Here is a 19,247-nt window from a genome sequence, read left to right on the forward strand (position 1 = left end):
CTGCAAGCAGAAATTTCAGAAATCAGGCAACTGGCAGTGCTCCTTTGGTGCACGCTAGTATGGCATTCTTTTGTCAGAAAGACAGACAAGGAGCAATCATTTCTCTAAACTGTCAGTGGAGAGTAGCCTGCCAGAATTTGTAGCCTTAAATCTAAAAAGGCTGGATAGTATTGTGATAGTATTCCTGCCTTTGAGCTCCTAAATGCATTTGGATTTACAGTGTTAGACATGTTTGACTAAAGACCCCTGATTGGGCCCTCTAGGTTCAGTGACATGATAGATAATAATCACAAACATACTTAAAAATTCAGAGAAGAGTGTAATTCTTAATAAATTTCCAACCAGAGCTTTAACTACGATGTTTTCCTGTGGTGGCACGTGCCACTGCTACCACGTGGGTTTGTCGTGTTAATGAAAGCATTGTGGTTGTCTCTTCAGTCACCAGCCAGGTGGGCTTTTGGGGGCTGCAGAGTGATCTGTTGCAGAGATATGTGGTCTGGGTTAGCTCTTGTCCTTCCTTTTAGTCATGTTCAGGTAGCCTAATTCACAAATGTTTTGTACTAATTAATGACAGATTCTTTGATGATCTTGGGGTTCAGGTGTATTCCATAGTGTCTTGCTTACTACCACTGCTAATGAAAAAATGAATCCATTTCTTAGACATACTCTGTATGGTCCCATGGTTTCTGTAAAAGCTTGTGTTTTTTATCCCCTGAAAAACGTCACAGAATGGTTGAGGTGGAAGGACCCTCTGAAGGACACCTGGCCCAACTACCCCTGCATTTGCAGGCACTGGAATTAGTTGCATGCCAAGGTTTCAGCGGAGCATATATGTGCTATCTCCCACGTGTCCATGTTCTCTCCCTTATGTAGCCCATGGTGCTTGCCTGGGCCCATTCTAAATTCTTTCAGCTCAGTGACCTGGCCAGGCCACTCGCACCTTCAGGAATGGACTCTGTCAGCTGTGCTGAAACAGCTCAGGGTAGGAGGGAGCAGGAAAATGCAGCAGCTGGCACTTCCCTGTGGGTTGCTGTGTCTTTCTCACGGTGTTGCTGTTACTGTGTGTGGCAACAGGCACACTTTGTAGAAACATCTAAATAGGGTAAATACTGTGGCTTAGAGGTGGCTTGGGATCAAAATCAGTCACAGTAGTATGTAACCACCTAAACTAAAGGTGGCTTATCCCTCTCATCAATGGTCTAGGCAAACTTTTCTTAGTAGATAGGTGGTGTTCCAGTTCTTGTCCTTCCCTGGAAATTCAGAGCTAACTCTACATTTCTGTAGCATTTTAATTTGAGTATATTTAGTTATTTTGCAATCTTTTTAGCTGCTTCAGATTAATACAAATTATACAAGAAACATAACTCTACACTGTCATTATAAATTACATGGAAAAGGAAATTTTAGGTATTTGGGAAAGGTAGATTATAAGACTTTAATACATCTAAGCAAGACTGAGGTGCTAAAGGTAAATTGTATTGAATTTAACAGCATATTTTTCTAAAATCTAAATAAATGAATTGTTCTGTCCTTTCCTAGGAAGAACTGGAGCAGATAGAGCACTGATATTTCTGTATGCATGCATACTTTTGATCTGAAAAATGAATTTGATTTTAAACAGAACATCCTTTTAAAATTGATACATAATCCCACAGCAAGGTGTGCTGTGTTTGTGCTCGCTCTGTGTCAGATGAGTGTCTGATCTAGTCTGGTTTGCAGCTTTGCTGCTGTTTAATTTTGCAAATGTTGTATGGAGTTGGATGAAATTAAGCCTAAATCATTACAGACAGTGTGCTGTTAATCTCCATTTAAAGGAACCTCTGTTGGCTTCTCAGACTTGAAATAAAATAGAAGTGTAATCTCTCAAATCTTGGGTGAAGAGATTTGAAATACTTTGTTCTACTCCTAAAACATGTTCTGGATATTAATGTCATAACGTATAAAAGAGAAATGCACTCAAATAAGTAATTTCTTACTAAGGAGATATTCTGACTTAAAATTTGAGGTAGCTATTGCTTGGGAAGTCCTGGGGGTTTAATAAATTAGGTGGAATTCACTTTTGACTAGGCCAAAAAAAAGGGTGAGATATACCTGGGAATCCAAAAAAAAAAGGGGGGAAAAAAAAGGAAGAAAACAAGGGAGTACACAGTGTATATTAAAGAAAACCAGCTGAAGATGATCTGATTAAAAATGTGCTTTTTTGATATCTTTCAGCCATTGTCTGTCCTGTTTAATCTTTTTACAGTAATATATATATATATAAAATCTGTAATAAGATGAGTGGAGAGGTTGTCTTCAATTTCTCATCTCAAAGGGTTAATTTTAGTCACCTGTACTGATAGATGAGCTGTTGATAGAGGATATCCTTCTAAGGATAACTGTCTGCTTCACCTAGCTCATTAAGGTTTGGTATCGGAGCATCTCGGCAAGGCAGGCATTATTCCCTTTCACAGAGCAAGGAGCTCAGTCAGAGAGGTTAATTGATTTTTCACCAAGGTCACAGCAGAAGTGTGTTGCTGAACCTACATTTTCTAGCTCTGAAGCTCATTCTGTAACAAGACCTCTCTCATAAAAGGATAATGTTGTGGCTTACTGGTCCCACAGTGGCTACTGCAAATTAAATGCTTGAAGCAGATGTCTGTAGTAGACCACAGCTGACCTTGTGTAGTGGTGCAAACCTGCCCAATAGATATTTCCTTGCAATACTTGTGTTTGCATTGCTGTTGTTCCAATAGTATCCTTCTCTTTGGGTGATATCTATTTCTGTATATTGCTTGAGTTGTGTATCAGAATATACACTTACCATGGCAGTTAGCAGAAACATCTGGGATCTTGATTGTGTCTATTAAAAAACATGAATAGTTGAAGTGGTCAAGTAATGTGCCAAATTTAGATGAGGTTTGAAAGTTGGGGTAGTATGTCTTGTACAGAACACTCAACAATCAGCTTGAAATTGCTTCATTCAAAACTTGCCTGTGGTAATAAGGAATGTCTTTTTATTTAGGTGGCACACTTGGAGCGAACGGGGCATTACTTAACCGTAAAGGATAACCAGGTGGTGCAGTTGCATCCCTCCACTGTTCTTGATCACAAACCAGAATGGGTGCTGTATAATGAGTTTGTCCTTACAACAAAGAATTACATCCGGACATGTACAGACATCAAGCCAGAGTGGTAAGCTGAAGTCTTGGTCATGACCTACTGTAAAGCTCATTTTACTTTTTCCGTTTTTTAAATTTATGTAATTCTTTTTGCTTTTCCTGAGGCTAGTTTTACTAAAATGGTTTGAAGAATGGCAATGGCATGGACTTGAGATCTTGCAGATGAGCAGATCACTAAAGGTTTTCATTGTGAATAGTTGTACCTGTTTGTGGTACTTGTGTTTAAAACTCCTGATGCCTGGGCTCTGAATGCAGTGCACAGAGAGGTGCTTGATATACAACGAGTTACTTTGGAAGCAGCTGCTTGGAGGTGGTAGGGCTGGGGGTGTGTCCCAAGCACCCACCCACATACCTGAGTTAAGAAATACCGGTAGGCGCCTCTGTTCTGGAGATCTGGGACTTCTCTTGTCTGAGTGTTTTCAGAAGGATCTGAAAAGGATTTCATGCTTTCGTAAATTACTAAGGAAAGAGGTGATAATAGTGGTACAAATTGCCTTGTCATGATATTTACTCAACAAGTGTATATTGAAGAAATCAGAATTCTAAACCTCTGCAGACAAGCAGAGATCTGAAGCATCTTGCTTGTCTTTAGGGTTGCACTTAAACTGCCATGTTGTAAGCTTTGGGGACGTGAGAGGCTCTTCAGTTGCTCAAAATTTGCTGTTTTGCAGAAAGCGTTTTAAAGATTCATAAGCTGGAAACCACAGTTTATATATTGTCTGTGGTATCTCAATGGAAAATGTGTTTGAACAGTATAGTGTAAAGCAGGATCCTATGGCTTTAGTATTTTTAAGCTTAAAAGAGCTGAGGATGGACTGCACTGTGGCACAGACTGACATTTGGGTGTAGTTCTGTGGCTGACGGGCTGACATTGCGCTGCAGGGCTGTGTGGGCTGCCATGGCAGTGCTGAAGCAGCAGGGAGGGGTCTGTGTGGGCACGGGGCTGAACAGGGAGGGGCATATCAGGAAACTCGGGCTGCTTTTTGCTTTGGACTTGAACACTTGGCACTGGATGGCACTGATGTTTTAAATGTGTGTGCATATGTGTAAAATTCAGTTAATCTTAGAATTGCAGAATGAGCTGAAAATAATGAAAAACCCTTGTTTGCCTCAGTTGTACAATTTCTGTAAGATGCATCTTAAAGTTTGAATATCAGTAACAAGCTTTTCCTTTTTTGACAGGCTGGTGAAAATTGCCCCTCAATATTATGACATGAGCAATTTTCCACAGTGTGAAGCAAAGAGACAGTTGGATCGCATCATTGCCAAACTTCAGTCCAAGGAATACTCACAGTACTGAATTTATGCTTTGAACTGAAGTTATTCAGAGAACAGCTTTAAGAGATGAAAGGATTCAAAGTTCAAGTTGTGCTCTTCACTTTGGTTCAATAATGGCCTTTATTTGAAAGCTTTTTAATTTTTCTTTACAGTAAATATTCCATTCTGATTTCATAAATTAAACATTTATGCCTCCCTTTTGTGTTGACACTGTAGCTCATACTGGAAAAGCTAATCAATGTTTTGCAGTTTATTGAAAGTAGTTCTATATATAACAATGTTATAAGCATTTCTTTAGAAATGGTTGAAAATGCTTCTAAAAATGTGATTATCGACCATGGTATGCATGATCGTTGTAATTGTTGACATTCCTTTTAGAAGTTGTGAAATGTTACAACTTGTGCTTCTGTAGACACAATCTTCAGCTTCAGTACAAAGGTACTGACTTCAATAAAGTCTATTTATACTAATTTTGTGCCACAGTATGTCAGTATTTCTATTGTTTTGATCGAAACATGAGAAGCCATTTAGTCTCCCAATAAACTGCTGTTTGATTGACATGGCAGTAGTTTAATATTTTAATATTAAAAGTGCAGAAGTTTAAGCAGCACAGTGCTGATGACATCAGTGTAATGCATACAATGTTGATCCCTTGCAAACTTGTTTAAAGTATTTAGGAAAAATGAAATGCATGCAGATGTGTTAGGAGAATGCTTTCTTCAAACATAGCCCTAAATATTTCTTGGACAGAACTGTAGTAATGTGTCCTGTAAAGTGAAGTGTGTGTGGTGAGTTAGGAATTGCCCTGCTGAGCAGTGTTCAGGTACTGTTCAGGATCAACACAAACAATAGCATAAGCAACACTGTAGGTCAAATCACACTGCACTGTTGTAATTTGATAGGGATTTTTGGTGAAATATGATTTGACAGCATTTCAATTTGAGAAGGCTAATCCCATGAGGAATTTATAGTAAAATTTGATCAGAGGGCTGGAGCACCTCTCTTATGAGGACAGGCTGAGCGTTGGCATTGTTTAACCTCGAAGAAAAGGAGGAGACCTTACTGTGGTTTTTAAATCCTTAGAGGTTTTAAGAGTGAGGCTTTTTACTGGGGCCTGTAGTGACAGGACATGGGGCAATGGTTTTATTCTGTCAGAGGGTAGGTTGAGATTGGACATAAGGAAGAAGTGTGTCATTGTGAAAGTGGTGAGGCACTGAACAGGTTGTCCAGGGAAGTTGTGGATGCCCAATCCTTGGAGTGTTCAAGGTCAGGATGGACGGGGCTTTGAGCAGCCTGGTTTAGTGAAAGGTGTCCCTGCCCATGACAGGAGGGTCAGATCTTAAAGGTCCCTTCCAACCCAAGCTATTCTATGTTTTAATGTATTTATTCAGATTTCAGTTCCACCCTCCCCATCTCCCCGGATTACACTGAGCTTTGGTCCTTCTAGCAGAGAGAAGCTGGATCAGCTCTTGCTGAAACTGGTTCCCCTGGGAAAGGAGCTGTGCACTGTAAAGTTCCAAGGCTGAAACAAAAATAGGTTATGTTTGGAGAGTTGGTAACTAACCTGTTAGACTAATCTTAAGCACTGATGTTTGGTGTATCCTGTTTAAAGCATAGCAGTGCACTATACAATTACTTGGAATGGAATAATTGGGAGGATTTTCTGACAATTCCAACTTGTTTTTCTGAAATACCACATATATGATGGGAAGTAGAGGAGTTTTGAAAACTTTTTGTTAGCAACTACAGCAGTAATTGTGAAGGAAAAAGTGTCTGAAGGTTGAAATTGGAGTGGGTTTATAATATGCAGTGGGACTTGAGAGTTTGTCTCAAGTTTGATAAGTGAGTAAAGAGAGTAGATCTCCCCAACTTCAGGCATTGTGGGATGGGTCTGGATTTTCCTGCCCTGCAAAATTACTTTCAGTAAGAAAGAGGGAGGTGTGATGTAGCAAGTGTATTTAAGTTTGTTAGATACAGAAGTAGTTACTAGTGGTTGAGTACAAGTGCTTAAAATGTTGAATGGAACTGAGTTTTCTGGGTGCAGTTAGAAGAGTTTTATTTAAAACAGGGATTCTGAACTTCTTTAAGCAACTGGATTTCATACTAATATTCCTAAAATACAAATGTTGGTTTTGCAAATTCCTGCTTTGGGATGACTCGTGCTAGATATGTGGGGTTTCATGATGACTTGCTTATCCCCCCACTGAAAAGGGGGGCTGCTGTGTGTGTTGGTGAAAACTGGCTGCTCCCCAGGTAAGAGAATTTCTCTAGAATTCGTGTACAGCTTTCAGCTGAATGGTGTAGAACCACCTGCACAGCTTTCCCTAGTTCTGGCAAGGGCCACAAACAGCCAGTTCTCTGCATGAAACCCCTGGGGGACCCCAGAACCAGCTGGCATAACCTGCCATAGCCTGGGTCCTTGGGGATGGGGGAGCAGATGGCTATGGCTGTGAGTGGATCTTGACACTGGAGAGGCTTTGACCTGTGGTGTTTTTTTGGTGGTGTTTTGTTTTTTTTAAAGTGTCATACCCACAAACTCAAGCTTGGGCTCTGACAGCTGACCTGTGATCGTTCACTCTGCTCTGTCCTTGCTACCAGGAATGCAAATACTACTGGCCAAACTCATGTCCTCTGACAGCTGTACAACCCTGACACCTTCCAATTAAACCAGTGACACCTGTGCAAGCCACCTGAAAGCTCAGGGGGGCACTGGTGTCATGGGCTTAATTGGAAGGCTGTCGGTGTCCCAGCTGTCACTGGGGACAGAGCAGGCCCAGTGCCTCCCCTCCCGAGTGGGAATGTGAGCAGTGAGAAACAGCTTGCCTGCTGGAACCGTGATGGAATTTGGGGCTTGGTGCTTTGGGAAGACAGGGAAGCGTAGACATCTGGGGAACCTAGGGGGTTTGATACTTGCATGACACTTGTGTATCTATGGAAAACACCCTCCTTATTGGAGAACTGACAAGCAAAGCAGTACTTGGGTTTAGGACTAAAGCATTTTCTCATAGGGGAATGTGTGCTGTTTAGCAAAGGACCAAGTAGTGGAGAGTGGCCCCAGAGCTGGAGCAGCTTTATGAAAGCAGGCACGTGCAGTCTCTTCTGTGCCCAGTACTGATCGCAAACAACTGATGATGTTCAAGGTTTTAGGGCAGAAACACACTCAAATCACTGTGGATACCTTAGAGCTAATGCAGATCTCAGTTTTGATATAGAGTCATATAGCAGTGGGAGGGGAGCCAGGTATCTAAGGAGTTACTGGCCCTTTCTGAAGGAGTAATGATGGGGACAGCAGGGCTTCTTCAAGAAGGATGTTTCCTGGGTCCTAAAGAGAAACTGTATCCGGAGCCCCCCAGCTACTGCTGTCCTGGGGGTACAGCAGATGCATGCAGAGGAACTTGGGTTTGAGAATAGCCCTGGGTTTTCATAAGTTCAGTGTTGAAAGGTAAGACATAATTTCCATTTTTCTGATGGGAAAACTGCCAAAAAGAGATTGCCCAGAAAAGCAAAAGGAAACAAAGAAGGAGGTGTAGGAATGAGGCAGCTTTATCTATGAGGATACAGAAATCGCTGCCTCCCTCTCAGGACCCACAGTCCTGCCCATTGTCAGAGCTCTGGCTGCTTTATACTGCAGAATGCAGTAAACGGGGGGAAAAGTTAGAAATCGAGAGTTTGCTGGTGTCAAAATAGAAATTCAGCTTCCTGTGTTTTTTGTTCTGTGAAATGCCGCAACTGATTACGAGACCCTGCAGCTCTTCCCGCTGGCCTTTGGAGCGAGGGATCCCAAATAAAGGACAGAGCTGTCCTCACCAGCTGCAGCCATTTGCTTTTCTGCTGCATTCCCTGCCCTACTGATGCCACTTAGGAGCTTTAAGGCTGCTGGCCAGGGTGTGTGTGTTTCTGATAGGGAGTACTGAGGAATGGCTCCTTAGGATTAACTGGTTATCTCCTTTGGAACGGTCTAAAATGAAAGACAATGCTTTGTTTACTTACAGTGATCTTTTTCTTGGAGACATTCTGCTGGTTTTTGAAAATACATAGTTTGTAAATAGCTGTTTATAGTGTGGGACTTTTGAAAATACAGATGGGATTAGATGATAGGAAAACAGTACTAATTGAAAGACGTATATTTTTCGAAGAGGAGTCTTCCATCTTAATTGTGCTGCTGTGTAATACCTCAAAGCAGTAAAGGGCTAATAGTGGTGTGATGTAACAAGTGTATTTAAGTTTGTTAGATACAGAGGTAGTTACTAGTGGCTGAGTACAAGTGGTTTAGGTATGTATCAGCATTATGGAGACATAAAGAAGTGACCAGTTGTACTGTGTTTAGATTTGTAGGGATTTTATAGCACTTAAAACTTTGTCAGGGAAGAGTAAGTGGTGACTCCATGCTTCGCCATGTCCTGATGTCATAAAACCCCCTGAACTCTTGCTTTTGGGAGATCTCTCTGTACTGCAGTGCAAAAGACAGGTGCTGAAGTTCCCTTGGGGTTTACAGGAGTGTCTCCATTTGTTGTGCTGTGCCCATTCACTGCAGTTAGAGAGCAGTTGGCGCAGGCCAGTCTGGGTTGGTTCATTCTGTATCACTGGTCAGTTTTTGTGACAGAGCAATGCCACTGTTTCTGGTCACCATCTCCCTTTCTGGATGAGGGCTTGTGGCACATTGGTCTGTGATGTGTAATTTTCAACCTGCACTGCTACGCAGTGTGTACTGGGAACTGTTCGCTATTTGCCATAAGAAATGCAGCTTAGAGCAAAAATGCTGAAATTAGCTTTCACTATGTAAGTTGAAAAGATACCTTAGCAAAACTCAGAGTTTTCCTTCCATCCAGTCAAGCTACAATTATTAATTTGTAATCAGATTGCTCTAGTTCATTTTCTGGTAATATATAGCAATAAAAAGCCATACTGCACCATGACAGAAAGCAGAGAGTTACATTCTGAAGTACGCAAATTTATTCACTTACTGTAATTTGTAAGGAGTAGACATTTATCTTGCTTTTGGAACAGCTGAAGGTTTTAATAATAAACATATTTTACTATTAGAAGTATAATCTTACTCTGGTACTCTGTTGACCTTTTAAAATTATTTAACGTCATGACTATGTATGTGACATTAGATTTATGTGAAGCAGAGGGAAAAATGATCCACTTGGTCAACCTAGTTCCTTTTTCTGCTAGTACTTCTGACACTGGTAGCTTTGGTTTGGGGTATGTATGCTTCCTAAAACTGTTCCTAGAACTGGGCATTGTTCCCCAGTAGTACAAATGTCAGATATTTTTGATCTTGAAATGAGCAGCTTTAAAACCAGAATGAAATCATTATGAGAGCATTTGCCACTCTCTTCGCTTTTCCTTTCGCAAATGACAAGCTGGGGCTGCCTCTAATTTGCACTGATGTGTTTGAGATAAGTGGCTGGCATCAAGGAGATCCAAGTTTCCAGTATCAAGGGATTAAACTAAATATGGTAACAGCAGTAAAATAGCATTCCTGTAGCAGCAGTAACAAGACTAGTTCTGCTGACTGTAGGTGTTACGATTTTGCAGTTTCAACTCAAATATGGTAGTTTCTCAGGAACACTGAATGTATGTTAGACAGATGATAAAATAATTTTCATTTGTGTGCATCTCGGCTCTGAGTGGTTCTTCCAGCTGTGAAAGCTATGCAGTAGTTTTGTTGTACAGAAAAATAAAACAGCACAAATTAATGTTGATAATAAATACTTCCTGTGGCTTTAAACATGTATTTCTTTGGGTTGGTCTTATTCTTTTAGCTAAAGTAGACGTCTTGCCTTCCATTTGAATTCAATGTTTATTTTGCCTTCCGTTTGAATTCAGTGTTTATTTTGTGAGCATATCACATTAATGTTCCCAGCCTCACTGCTTCCAGCAGCACAAACAATAAACACTGAGAGCATCGAGTGCTAACTGGGCTCTGTAGAGTGGAGGGCTGCTGGTGGACCTCTTTGCTGAATATTTTGTATTTAAATACTCACCTGTGTAATCAAACCACTTCTGCTTATATTAGTAACCAGTTTTAACTTCAAAAATACCAACCTTTTCAGCTTTATGAAAATGCTATCAAAATTTATGGATGATTTAAAGACTTACAAATTACATCTGACCTTTCAAACCTTAGAATGGCATCTTTGAGGTTGTTTCATTTTGCATGCTGAATTCACAAGTAACTGATAAGCCTTTCCTGTGACAGGGATAGTATTGTTCTTTTAAAGAAATGAATGCCCAGTGAACCTTCCTGAAAGGCTTGCAATTTGTACAGAAAGGTTTACAATTTGTACAGCAGTAGCAGCAGCAGCAGGTTTGATGTACTGTGAGTCACCACATGTTTGAGCAGCTCTCTGTCCATTGACTGCTTTGCTCCAATGTGTTACTGGGCTATACAGTGTAAGGGAAGTAAACTCAAATTACTGCTACTTCTACATGCCTTAAACAATTTCACTGAAAGCAGAAATCACATAAAAGAATTAGCAAGAATTTATAATTCCAGTACTGATGTTCACCATAATATGTACCCTGTTTGTTACAAGCAGACATTTCATTTTCAATAAATTTATAGACAATTAACAGTTTCTCCATATAAGCAAGTCAGTGCTTCTGGCTTCTCCATATAAGCAATCCAGAGTTTCTGCTCTAAAAGCTGCTTGTTGGACTTGCTGCTAGGTAGGTTCAAACACTCTTCAGATGTCTGTTCTTTCCATTCTCAAGCATGGTCAAATACAAGGGTGAACAGTAACGTGGTGCTAGAGTTCTGATTTTTGAGGCTGCCTAAAGAATCCTTTGTTTCTTCAGGAGAATTATGGAAGGAAAAGTGTCTGAGAAAATACTCAATTATATGAAATGGTAATGGCCTACTTCGTGATCTCCTTCATAATCACATTTGCTCTTCACACTATAATTCCCTGCAATGAGTATTATTTTTGCAAGTAAAGCTTAAGGATCCAAACGTTTGTAGTCTTCTGGCTTGATATGAGACTAATGTTTAGATCTCTCATTGGTTTCAAAAATTAATTTGCCTTTTTTTAGCACTCTCTTGATCAAACTAATTTGATAATTAAAAAACTCTATCAATACTGTGTTTTCTAGACTGAGAACAGAACTTCCTAAATTAGGAACAAAGTCAGCAGTAAATCTTCTTACTACTTACAAAACTTCAACATTAAAAAAGTAAAATTTGCAGAGCCATTGTAATTGCCTTTTCATTGCATTCACTTTAACATGCTTTAGGAAAAATATTTATTCTTTCCCTTGATTTTGGCCAATGTGTCAAAGAAAGGACATGTGCTTACAAGCTGCAAAACCATGTCTGGTACAAACACCTGCCTAGGTTTTCTCCTAGCAAGGTTTGTTTTTTTTCAATTGGCTCAAATAAGACGATGCCACTGAAGAAATCCAAAGTTAATGTTCTGTCAAATCCCTTTGAAATATGTATCAATTATTTCTGAGGGCTTGCTGCCTCTTTGTGGTATTTCTTGTGTAAAAATGAAGTTCTGTGTTGATCGAGGCTTTTCTTGGGATTGTGCAGAAGACAGTTAAATGCAATTCCAATTTCTACTGTGTGTGGCTGGGAGTGTCTTCCTCCCTTCTCCACGTTCCTCCCCAGACAATACAGTGTATAGTGCCAGCTGAGTAGCCAATATTGTTTGAATGTCTGCAATACAGTTTGTGATGAGAAGGTGCTACTACTTTATCAATCAGCTTTGAATAATGTGCTGAGTGGTGACGCCTCCTGCCTTTTTCATTACCTGAGTGATGACAAGAGATATCATACCTTTCAGTACATCCATTCTTAAATGACATCTTTACCATGACTGATATAATAATGCTGAGTCCACTCCTGTTCTATCACTCAGTATTTAGCTAACAAGCCAATGTACCCAGGAATTGCTGGAGGGTATTCTCAGATGTAAATTGCAGAATTGCTGGAGGGGTATTCTCAGATGTAAAGATTTTACCCTAGAGGCAGGGACTCATGCCAACCATCCTGACTCCTGCTAATTTGGGTTATTCTGGGATTCCCCCCTACCTCTGATTAGTTAATTCATAACTATAATCACAGAAACATAATCACAGGAATGTTATTTTGGGGAAATTATAATCCGATAGGGCTCTAGTAATTTATTTACATTGTTAACTGGTGGTGAGGCTATTAAAGTTATGAACTACCTTGTAAGTTCATGCCTACTGACATTTGAATGGCACGTGTTCACTGGTTGTTATTTATAATTTTGAGGGTATTGAACTGATGGAGATTACTCATGTTGAAAAGCTGCTGGAAGGCCTGAACTAGGAGTTAAATTATCATAGTGGCTTCATTTTGTTAAGTCTCCTTGAAAATATCTTGCTTGCAGGACAATCAAATTCATCAGTGTTCTGCTCTTCCACTTCAGTAGACAAAGTTTTAATCAGCGGCACACTTGATCTTGCAGAACTCAAGGAGAATAATTTCCTGCATTTTTGAGATTTGCAAAAATTCATGTAATCTAACTTTAAAACTCCTGGCACTTTTTTTTCTCCTTTCTTTCATTTTGAATAATCAGCTTTACTTCATTCAGTTGCCTCTTTCATGTAACTTCAATTATCACGATAACCCGATGCTTGGATGGAATTAGCTGATGGATGAAGAGTAAGCAACTGAATCTGAACTCAGGCAAGGCAAATAATAGACTGATAGTGAGATTAGAACATATTGAAAAATGTGGCGTTTTCCTGGTGGTTGCATATTTTCAATTGGTCTTTGCATTTCGGTGGCTTTGGAGAACATTGTTGCTCATTCCTGATGGTCTCACATAGCAGCACTGACAACAAATACTTCTCTACTGTCCTCTTTTTCTTGGGGCTGCTATTCTATCTTAGCAGTCATCTAGCTTTAATTATCTTTTTAGCTTTTGGCTGAAGCACAGCAGCATATGCAATCTTCACTATCTAGAAAACTTTAAAAAAATGAGTTACATTCCAGGTCTTGATTTTCTTCTTCAAGACTCTTAACAGCCTGGACTCAGGTGTTAAGAGACCAGGATGGAGACCAGGAGTGCCAAAGCAGTGAGGGTTATTTCTTTGGTGTAACTGAACTTTCTGAAATAAGGGTAAAACCCTGTCTGTACAGTAATAACAAAATTCAACAGTAACTAATAATCATCTAGAGTCTCACTACCTTCTGCTTTAAGGACCATTTCTTTGAGAGTTTCTTCTCTCCCCATATACAGCAAAGACTCCATACAGTACTGTCGCCTTTTTGATGAGAGAAGAGCGAGATGTTGGTCACCTTGTTTAGTGCATTGTTTGAAAGTATTCTGATATTACAGTGATATATACAATCAAGAGAAGTATCTTGGACATAATGGAACTTTTAGAAAATCTGGCTCTGATAAATTCCACCACTCAGTGGATGGGAAGTGCCTGTTTTCTGTATTTTGCTCAATGACACCCACTTTTCTAAATGCAATTCTCTTTCAGCAGAACCTTGTAAGTTTTAAATGGTGTTGTGTAACTGAAGCTTGGGAGTGGTATTCCAGGATCCCTTAGAAAAGCTACATTTTGATTAATCTTGATCCATTATGCTAATGTTGGAAAATTGGCACCTGTAGCTCCTGTGGTTGAGGCTGATGAATTCAACGTGCAGAAGCAGTTCTGGTAATTCCACATCTCTCAGGTAGCTTAGAACAAGGCTGCATAGCCCTGTGAAGGTGAAATAAATCCATCTGAATTTTATACAGTGAGAAGCCAGTGAAAAAAAAAGCAGAAGACTGAAAGGATGTTTTAAAGGTGACCATGGTTGCTGTTTTCTCATCCCCTTGTAGTCTGAGGCTCAGTTAGGTCTAATCTTACATTTTTGTACTATAGACACAAAGTATCTTGAAAGTTAAATAGAAACCTAAAAACTCTGAAATTTCCACTTATTTCTGCTTTAAGTAGGCTTTTGCTCCTCTGGGACTAATTGCTTTTATAAACATTGTCTAACAATGTTCCTTGACTTTTCCAAGGGTTTGGTACTTACACTGTTGATCTCCTCAAATATTAAAAGGATGTAATACATAGCTCCAGAGGTGTTCATAAAGCTAAATGAAATAATTTGATGGAAGGTGCTAAGGAAGCTTTAAAGTATTAGCCTAATAGAAAACCTATCAGTGGACTTTTAAAGCCTTTCGTCTTCAATTTTTATGAACTGTCTTAATTGACTTTTTATGCAATTACAAGTAGGCTAAGTAGAAACAGTCTTTTTTTTTTTTTTTTACCTGCAAATAAGATACAGGGACAGCTTCTAACATTTTAGAATATCTGATATTATAGACTTTGGCCCTGTGAGAAGAGATCACTGCACAGAGAAAAGGAAGATGCTCTGGCTTTCACCTGTAACAATGGGGTACTGGTTTACTCTTTGAGAGATCTCTGCAAAGACTTGGCACTTGGTGATACCTGATCTCTTATTGGCTCAAACAGCAATCCTTGACCTCTGTCTTGTCTCTGTGCATGTCATGGTTTAATCCCAAGCAGCAACTAAGGTCCACGCAGCCACTTACTCCCTCCCCACCTCCAGTGGGATGGGGGAGAGAATCATAAAAGTGAGAAAACTCGTGTGTTGAGATGAAGACAGTTTAACAGGTAAAGCCATACACATAGGCAAAGCAAAACAAGGAATTCATTCACCACTTCCCATGGGCAGGCAGGTGTTCAGCCATCCCTAGGAAAGCAGGGCTCCATCACACTTAAAGGTGACTTGGGAAGACACATGCCATCAGTCTGAATGTCTCCCCTTCTTGCTTCTTCCCCTAGTTGTATATGCTAAGCATGACACTAAACATTATGGAATATCCCTTGGGTCAGTTAAGGTCAGCTCTCCTGGCTGGCTCCTCCCAGCTCATTGTGCCACCCCCAGCCTGGTTGCTGGTGGGGTGGGGAGCAGGAGAAACCTTGAGGCTGTGTCAGCAATAACGAAAACATCCCTGTGTTATCAAGTTTTCAGCACAAATCCAAAACACAGCCCCACAGCAGTTAATACGAAGAAAATTAACTGTATCCCAGCCAAAACCTACACAGTGCAACAGCCTCATGGGAATGAGGATATGCTGCCTGTGAGAAGACCAGCCCAGCCCAATTTAAAAGCTTCATTCACTTTATTTCCAAACCACATAGGCTTTACAGGTAAAAAGCTCCACCTCTGCCTATTCCCCACCCCCTGAAAACAGTTTCCAGTTTAGTTAATAAACTTCGAAAATCTTTAAGCTGAAAACATGTAAGCAAAGAGCAAACCAAATTAAATTCTAGACTGTATTTAATAAGATGCCTTTCTAGCTGCTTTGCCAGCCTTTATCTAGTACTCTGGCACATTCTAACTGCTCAGTATTATGTGTCTCTGAAGAAATTTGAGTAATTTTCTCTGTTCCATCTGCACTAGGCATCTTTTTTCAGCACAGATGGAGTATTAATGGTTATCCTGAGATTACTTTTGTTATTTAAACATTTCATGGCTTCTGCTGTTTCCTCCACCCCTCACCAATCCATTTTTTCCAAGTTCTTTACAAGAGTTTATTTATCTCTACTTCTTCCTGCCTACAGAACTGAATACACTCTTAGCATCTTTTCTATGGAGCTATTAGCGCACTGGGATGGGATATTAGACAAGAGCTATTTGTGGATTTTATTAGGTTTGGTTACACACTTCTAGTAATAGAAGTAGCATATAAAGTTTTTTTTGCTTCACCACCACCACAGCAGTAACAATGATGTTAGTGTGCTAACTCATGCGATAGACAAATAGATTATTAGCCATTCCAGTAATGGCTGGTTGACTCAAAACATCTAAAAATGGTTTGGAGGATGCTACAAATAAGTTTTCAGATCTTGCTTTGCTGCCAGCAGAAGTGTGCTCTGCAGAGGCCTGGAATAGGTTCGGAGTAGTTCACAGCTATCAGCAAAGTCTACAGCTGGATCTCCATTAGTAACTGATCACTGTGCAATTGAGCTTAACCTCCTACCAGTGATGGCCCCCCAGGGGAACTCTCTGAAATTCAAAGATTTTGAGCTACACCAAATGCTTAACAGCAGGGTGAAGAACAATGTTTGAAGGAAAAAGAAAAAAAAACCCTCAAACAGTTAACAATCCATAATCTGTTTTAAGACTTCTAAAGAACATGGCATGGGAGAGGCAGATAGTGTATCTGTCACTAGAGGAGAGGGAAGTAGGGTAAAATGCCACTTACTGAAGTGAATAAACTCATCAGATACTGGCGGGAGTGGGGAGGGAGAAAGTGCAAAATTTACCTGAACAGAATAAATAGCTGAGGTTCAGGCTGTGCTGGAGCACAGTCAGAATGGAATATAGTAAGACTTAATGTGAAGATGAAACATGCGATGTCAAGTTGTTTAAAATTTTAGAAGTGAGATGCTTTGAACACTGACCTCTCAGACAAAGGGAAGTTCAAGAACAATGGTGAAGTGGCAAGGAATTTTATGCTTTAATTGTTGCTGTCTGAAAAGCTGAAATAAAAAAACATGGAAGTTTTGTGGTCGACTGATGAGCAGCCTAATGAAGTCTCCGGAAGAAAAATACTGAAGCAATTTAAGAAACAAATTATTGTGGACACAGTGAATACCTTGTTTCTGATGTAGTTTCCATATTCTGTTGCTGGGATCCTTCCTGCTATATTTTTACCTGGTTTAGGGCAGGAGGAAAGGCTCTTTGACCTCATACAGGACCAACCTGTCTGTCCCAAAGGTTTCTCTGGATGATGAATTCTTGCCTAGTTTTCTTTTGGACAAAGTCAATTTGCATCAAAAAGCTGAGTTTCTACTACACTCAGGTATGTTTCACGGTATTTCACACTCTCGTCACAGGTGTTTCCTCAACAAATGGAAAGGCCAAGGAATTCCATGGGTATTACTAAACAGTATTTTCTTCCTTGAAGTATCAGGAAAGGGGAGTGGGGAGCCTCAGTGGGCCTTTGATCAGAGTTGTGCCACAGAACTGTGTCTAGTCTTTCCCATCGATGCCTGAGGGCTGCTGTGAGTGCAGGATGCTGCACAAGAAACTGCTGCCCTCCCAGCTATGCTTTGGAAGCAAATGTAGTATTTTTAAAAAATATCCTATATCAAACAGAACAGTTATTCTGAAGAAAAATTACCACCTACATTATTTGCTTTACATTTACAATTAGCTGAGTTTTGTGATATCTATGTTATCAGATGAGGACAATGTTCCCCTTGCCAGGATCGCGCTCGAGGTGCTGGGTCTGCAAGGATAAGGAGTACTCAAGGTGCAGGGTCAACGTAATCCAATCTATTTCCACTAATTTCCTGGCACATACTTTAAAATCATGATAATCAGCATGCCCTCGCTGTGTTGATGGCAGTGTGACGGCTCGGGGGCCGTCGGTGTTCCCTTCCCTCGGGCGGGAGGGGCCGCGGGAGGGTCCCGCCTGTTCGCTCCCGGGGCCGCTCTCGCCATCACCGACACGCTTAAAAAACTCCAAACATTCCGCTTCTCTCGCTCTCTTTGCAAAGGGGGTGCTGAGCCAAACACCCCCCGCGGGGAGAAAGCGGGAGATCGCACCTGCAGGACGGGCACTCGCTGCCGGCTCCGGGGAGAAGTTTCCGGCCGGTCTCACCCGTGTCTCGGGCTGCGGCGCTGTGGTTCGGGGTCTTGCCCGCGCCCTCCCGGTGCGAACCGAGCGGCACCTCCGCCGGCGCGGCGCGGTGCGGTGCGGCGGGGCCGGGGCGGCGCGGGGCGGGGCGCGGGGCCGGGCCGCGGCCGGGAGGGCGGGCCCGCCCGCGGCGGCGCTGCCCCGGCGCGGCGGGGGAGGACGCGCGTCGCCACTTGCCCGCTCCTTCCCCGCCGCGGAGCGGCCGCAGGTCCCGCAGGCGCCCCCGCGTTCCCGTGCGCAGGGGCTGCGCTGCCGAGCGGGGCCGGGCGGGCGGGGATGGCGAGGGCGCCCGGCGCTGGCGATCCAGTGCCGGGGTCTGTAGCGCGGCCCGTCCCCGGCGGCGGCGGCGGCGGAGCGAGCGCGCGCACGTGACCGGCCCCGGCCCCTCTCGGTGCCGTCGCGATCGGCCGCGCTCACACACGCACCGGCACACGCGGTACCCGCGCCTCCATCCAGCCTCCCATCCTTCCTGCCTTCCGACCCGCTCCCCCGCACGCACCGCCCCGGCCGCCGCCGGCGCGAAGCTGTCGGCACCACTCCGCGGGGGCAGCGCCAGCGGCGGCGACCGCGCAAGAGGCAAGAGTTTGCGAGGGCTGCTCCTGCCTTCCCGAAGAGGTTTTGCGCCCAGAGGATGGCTGGCTGCGGGCTGTCGGAAGACGCTTGCTTCTCCTCTTTCTTTTACAACTACACCTCCTCCTGGGAGACCTCCTATAATCAGGTAAGAGGTGGCCGGTGCTGCGCGCTCGCCGCCTCTGCGTCCGCCCGGCTCCTCGGGGGAGACGAAGGTGCTGCCAGTGTGTACAGGAAGGGTCTGCAAGTGTTTGCTTTTCGGTTTGTATGTGTGTTGCGGGGAGGAGTGGGTTGAATTAGCCGAGCAAAGAAATGAGAGAAAAGAGCCTTTTCCCCTGAGCCTTCCAGCCCCCTTCCCATCCGCCCCCTTCCCTCCCGGGGGGAACAAGAGCGCAAGGAGCGCTGAGGCGCGGGAGCTGTGCCCCGCTGAGGGGTGCACATTGCCCGGGAGCAAGTCGGGGCTCCGGCGGGCAACTCGAGCAGAGTGCCCTGAGCCTGCCCTGAGCCTGCCCTGGGCTGCGCTGCGGGACCGGCCGAGGCAGCGGGGCGAGTTCGCCGGGCGGGAGGAACTGAGTGCCAGTGA

General features: G+C 42.6%; 2 protein-coding genes across 2 annotated transcripts in view; both read left to right on the forward strand.

Annotated features, from left to right (window-relative positions):
• DHX15 (DEAH-box helicase 15) overlaps nucleotides 1-10,176 on the forward strand; it is a 52,215-nt gene extending 42,039 nt beyond the window's left edge. Inside the window, exons 13-14 of the mRNA XM_071556699.1 lie at nucleotides 3,005-3,174; nucleotides 4,344-10,176. Of these exons, the coding sequence (XP_071412800.1) occupies nucleotides 3,005-3,174; nucleotides 4,344-4,461 (288 nt within the window). The 3' untranslated portion in view covers nucleotides 4,462-10,176. The remainder of the gene's footprint in view (nucleotides 1-3,004; nucleotides 3,175-4,343) is intronic.
• Nucleotides 10,177-18,720: 8,544 nt separating this feature from the next.
• The window catches only part of PPARGC1A (PPARG coactivator 1 alpha), a 376,608-nt gene continuing 376,081 nt past the window's right edge, over nucleotides 18,721-19,247 (forward strand). The window contains exon 1 of the mRNA XM_071556700.1: nucleotides 18,721-18,812. Within this exon, the coding sequence (XP_071412801.1) occupies nucleotides 18,726-18,812 (87 nt within the window). The 5' untranslated portion in view covers nucleotides 18,721-18,725. The remainder of the gene's footprint in view (nucleotides 18,813-19,247) is intronic.

The sequence above is a fragment of the Pithys albifrons genome, chromosome 5, assembly GCF_047495875.1.
Source record: "Pithys albifrons albifrons isolate INPA30051 chromosome 5, PitAlb_v1, whole genome shotgun sequence".
NCBI lineage: Eukaryota > Metazoa > Chordata > Aves > Passeriformes > Thamnophilidae > Pithys > Pithys albifrons.